Below are 3,969 nucleotides of genomic sequence, written 5' to 3'. Positions count from 1 at the left end.
TATAATACCTAAATTATTTTTGTTATTATTATTATTATTGTTATTATTATTATTGTTTCATTTTCTTAAAAATATCTATCTTGTCATCTTGTGATATTATACATTTTTTATACCCAAGAATTATAATATCTATTTGTTTTTCTCCGACACATGACAAATATAATCTTACAATAACACAAGTCTAAAAAAGGAAAAAAGCCAGCTCATGAGAAAATTTATCATTAACACACTAATCATACCCCCTAATCTTATATTTGAATGTTTAAAAGTAAAACATTATTTATTATTTTACATTTTGGAGTTTTCTTTTCATTATTAGCCTAATTATTTTTACTAACATAATTAATTAATCCAAATTTTAAAATAGTTTCATATAACTCTGTTATACTTAGAATTTATATAGTTTCAACTTTCATGCATCAACTCACAATTTTAGTTAACTTGAGGGATATGTTTCAGGAACTTTGTATTACATTGCAGATTAAACCAACTCATACTAAGGATCGAACTCTAGAATTTTCGGACATAGAGTTTTTATACCATGTCAAGAAACCATTCATCCCAAAAGCTTAAACTGATAGGAAAAGGCAATATGAATGATTATATCTTTAATAAATTTCCAAATTAGAAAAACCATTTCCTATAATAAACTTTTGATGAGGCATGGAAGAGAAGTTGAAGAATTAAGAGGGCACACTACCAATAAGGCTCTATAAATCAAAAGTGAGTTTGCTTCCAAAGGAAGAAAAGCAAAATGCCTTCATAATGATGCCTTCATATTGTACATGTTTTCTTAATTAACATTTGATGATAAGAACATGGAATTGGTTGATTCAAAGAGTTGGAACTCTCTCAGCAGAACCAGCAATGACAGTGAGCAAGTTGTTGCCAAAGGGGTCACTGAGATGCTTTGCAAGGTTCTCGACGGGGCCTTCTCCGGTGACATAAGCTTGGAAGTAGAAACCAAGCATGGCAAACATGGCAAGCCTTCCATTCTTGATCTCCTTCACCTTCAACAATGCAGCTTGGTCCGGATCCTTTGCGAGTCCCAACGGGTCGAATGGACCACCTGGATGAAGCTTGTCTTCCAAATCCTACCATCAATACATACCTCACAAATTAGTATCTAAACCAGTCATTGTTTAGTTGCAAATTCTATATTTCTGTTTACCAAATAAGAACTTGGTATTGAGACATAAATAAGAGGATTCATTACTCTGCTACTTACAAATGTAAGAAAGGTTTTTGACATAATTGTATTAATAAAGGTTGAAAATCAATTATTCAAATTGAGAACTTTCACATACCAGGCCATTGATAATTCTGTAGTACTCTGCACCACCCAAAAGTACAATCTCAGCGACGACAGCAACAATGAGGTTGATGGGGATCGGCTTCCCAAAGTAGTTCAGCGTTCCACCATCGAGAAGAAGAGCTCCGGTCTGCATTAATTACATATAAAAAATTGAATTGGCTTTATGTTTATATCAAAGTTTATAGTGATCTCAACTCTCAAGTCACTAGAAGAGCCTGTTTACAACAAATAACTTTGCACTTTGTTAAAAAAACAGTGTAGCTATAATTCGACTATTCTAGTAGACTGAATTCACTTTTCTCATAGCAGATCAAAAGGTAAATCATTGCTTAGTACATGTAATTAGTTCTGTAGAATTTCATTTGTTGAATTGAGAGTCATGAAGCTGATATATGATATATCAATGAACTTAAACAAAGTGAAAGGTCTTATAAAGCTTACAAACCTTGAACCAAACAGCCTCAGGACCGCAGTTAGCTCCGAATTTGTTGAAGGCCTCAGGAATGATGAATCCAGCAGCACCAAGCATTGCCCATCTTGCGTGAATCAACTCGTATGCCTGATATCTGCATCGAACCACGAATCGACCCTCAACATTACCAATCAATTAAAATTACCTTAAAGCATAGCTCACACATAAATATATATCAAGTTTGAAACAAAGTGTTAGGACATACTTGGCAAAGTCCTCTGGCTTCTTGCTGAGACCAAAAGGATCATAACCATAGCTGCATCAACAAATATCAAAGAAAAATTAAGCAAAACAAGTCAAAGTTTCACAATGTTTGTGATTCAAAGGGGACTAGCTAGAGAAGAATCCACATACTCTCCGGGCACTTCTCCAGTCAAGTATGGTGGGATCTCGGATCGGTCCAAGAGACCCTCTGGCAAGAAGATCCTTCTGTCAGGACCTGTCACCAAATGGAAGCAATGATCAGAAACTAGTTTCCTACCTTGAATTGTACAACTAGAGTATATAAAAAAAAAAAACTTTGTTAGTTCATTACAAGAACTTAATTAGGACTAATTAGGAGATTATAGGCTATAGCGAAGTTACCCTCCTCTTACTGCTAAGTCAAACTTTGTTAGTTCCTTCTCTTCCTTTCGCTGTTACCATATTTCAACAAATTACATTGTCAAAAGAACACAACCATGTTTATACTCTATGGACTTCTTAGCTACCTTGGTTCTCTCAGTTTATTAGCATATTCTATACCGAATTTCCGGTAAAAGAATACTTGTAATTTAATAAAAAGTAGTTCATGTAGAAGTTTTTCTAGTAACTAGATTAGATATGGTAAAGAGCAAAAGAAAGAAAGGATATGAAGATAGGAGCAACCACTTACCATACCACTTGGCGAGTTCATCATTGGCAGGAGTGACAGCAGCAGCAGCTTTCTTTGAAGGAGGAGGTGGTGCTGCCTTCTTCTTACCAAAGAGAGCCACAGTCTTGAAGGTGGCAGGGCTAGAAGCTGATGGTGCTGACCTTGCTGCACCACTCAACTTGATGGGGTTTCCAAGCATCTCAGACACCCCAATTGAAGCCATGTTTGTGGAAGCTTCTAACAGACTCAGGTGAAGGAAGGAAGGTTGTGTTTGTGTACAAGTTTTGAAGAATGGAAGTAGTAAGGGTGTGGAATGAGGAGATACTATATGCATGGTTCTGGTGGATGTGGACTTGCCAAGTCAGATTCATGATCATGTGATTTGATTGGTCCATATTGGAAAATGGTAATCCAATGCAGGGTTTTGATTGGGTGATATGTGATTTGTGCTGGATGATGGTGCTGATGTGGGTGGATTCTAAGCTTGTGGATTGCTTCACTTTGGATAACATGTTTTATCCAACCCCATACTTGCTTTTCTACCATACATGCCCTTCACCTTCTATGCAACATGGATTCATTTCAGGAATCTGATTTTGTATTTTTCTACAGACTCATCAGAAGAAATAGCTACCACATAATTTTAGTTTTTATTTTTGCAGTTTTAAGTTGTTTTGGGCCACAATTTCATGTACAGAATTTCACATTATTGTGAAGTAAATTATTTCATCAATTCAAATTGGTGGACCCCTTAAAATGAAATCCACATAATTACATGTTGAATACCCCAAAAAAAGGGGTCAAACAAGCATTTCTCTTTTTATTTGCAAACATTGAGGTTACTTTATAAAGCTCACTGGTTACTTAAGAAAATTCAAGAATTCAGACAATGGTGGAACTCAATTTTTAACCAAGTTTAAATAATAATCTAAATGGATATTAATACGAAATTTCAGCATGTCGTGTACGGCAACAAGTCTATAACATGCTGATTGAGTTTGCCATGATTTTAGTGAATAAGACAGATCTTGGTTTATACAAATATACATAAAAGAATTCATAAGACTCTTCCATCATCTTCTCCACTTGTCAATTTCTTTGGTTGTTGCCCTGATAAGCTTCTTAGTATTAATCACAAGGTCATCCACAAGGGCAGTAATCTCATCCCTGTTAACAATAGCACACAAAAAATGTCACATATTACGTTCATACAAAGATGAATTTTGAACAAATAAAAAGATAAAGGTAACTAAGCATAATTAAGCAATGTACTTACTCAGAAATAATATTTCCAGAACCACGGAACGGATTTCCAACATTAGAATACCT

The 3,969-nt window shown here is 35.0% G+C and overlaps 2 protein-coding genes across 2 annotated transcripts in view; both read right to left on the bottom strand.

The window, feature by feature from the left end:
- Positions 598-2,961, bottom strand: LOC107644716 (chlorophyll a-b binding protein CP26, chloroplastic). The gene is made up of 6 exons (XM_016348644.2): positions 2,662-2,961; positions 2,142-2,226; positions 1,993-2,043; positions 1,761-1,881; positions 1,308-1,442; positions 598-1,094 (listed from the first exon to the last, which is right to left on the bottom strand). Exons 1-6 carry the CDS (start codon positions 2,861-2,863, stop codon positions 834-836), a joined length of 855 nt encoding a protein of 284 aa, XP_016204130.1. The 5' UTR covers positions 2,864-2,961; the 3' UTR covers positions 598-833.
- The window catches only part of LOC107641480, a gene marked incomplete in the record, with an annotated part of 2,037 nt that continues 1,589 nt past the window's right edge, over positions 3,522-3,969 (bottom strand). Inside the window, 2 exon segments of the mRNA XM_021103177.1 lie at positions 3,522-3,807; positions 3,917-3,969. Of these exon segments, the coding sequence (XP_020958836.1) occupies positions 3,714-3,807; positions 3,917-3,969 (147 nt within the window).

The sequence above is a fragment of the Arachis ipaensis genome, chromosome B05 (assembly GCF_000816755.2).
Source record: "Arachis ipaensis cultivar K30076 chromosome B05, Araip1.1, whole genome shotgun sequence".
Classification (NCBI taxonomy): domain Eukaryota; kingdom Viridiplantae; phylum Streptophyta; class Magnoliopsida; order Fabales; family Fabaceae; genus Arachis; species Arachis ipaensis.
This window is presented reverse-complemented; position numbering and strand designations above follow the sequence as displayed.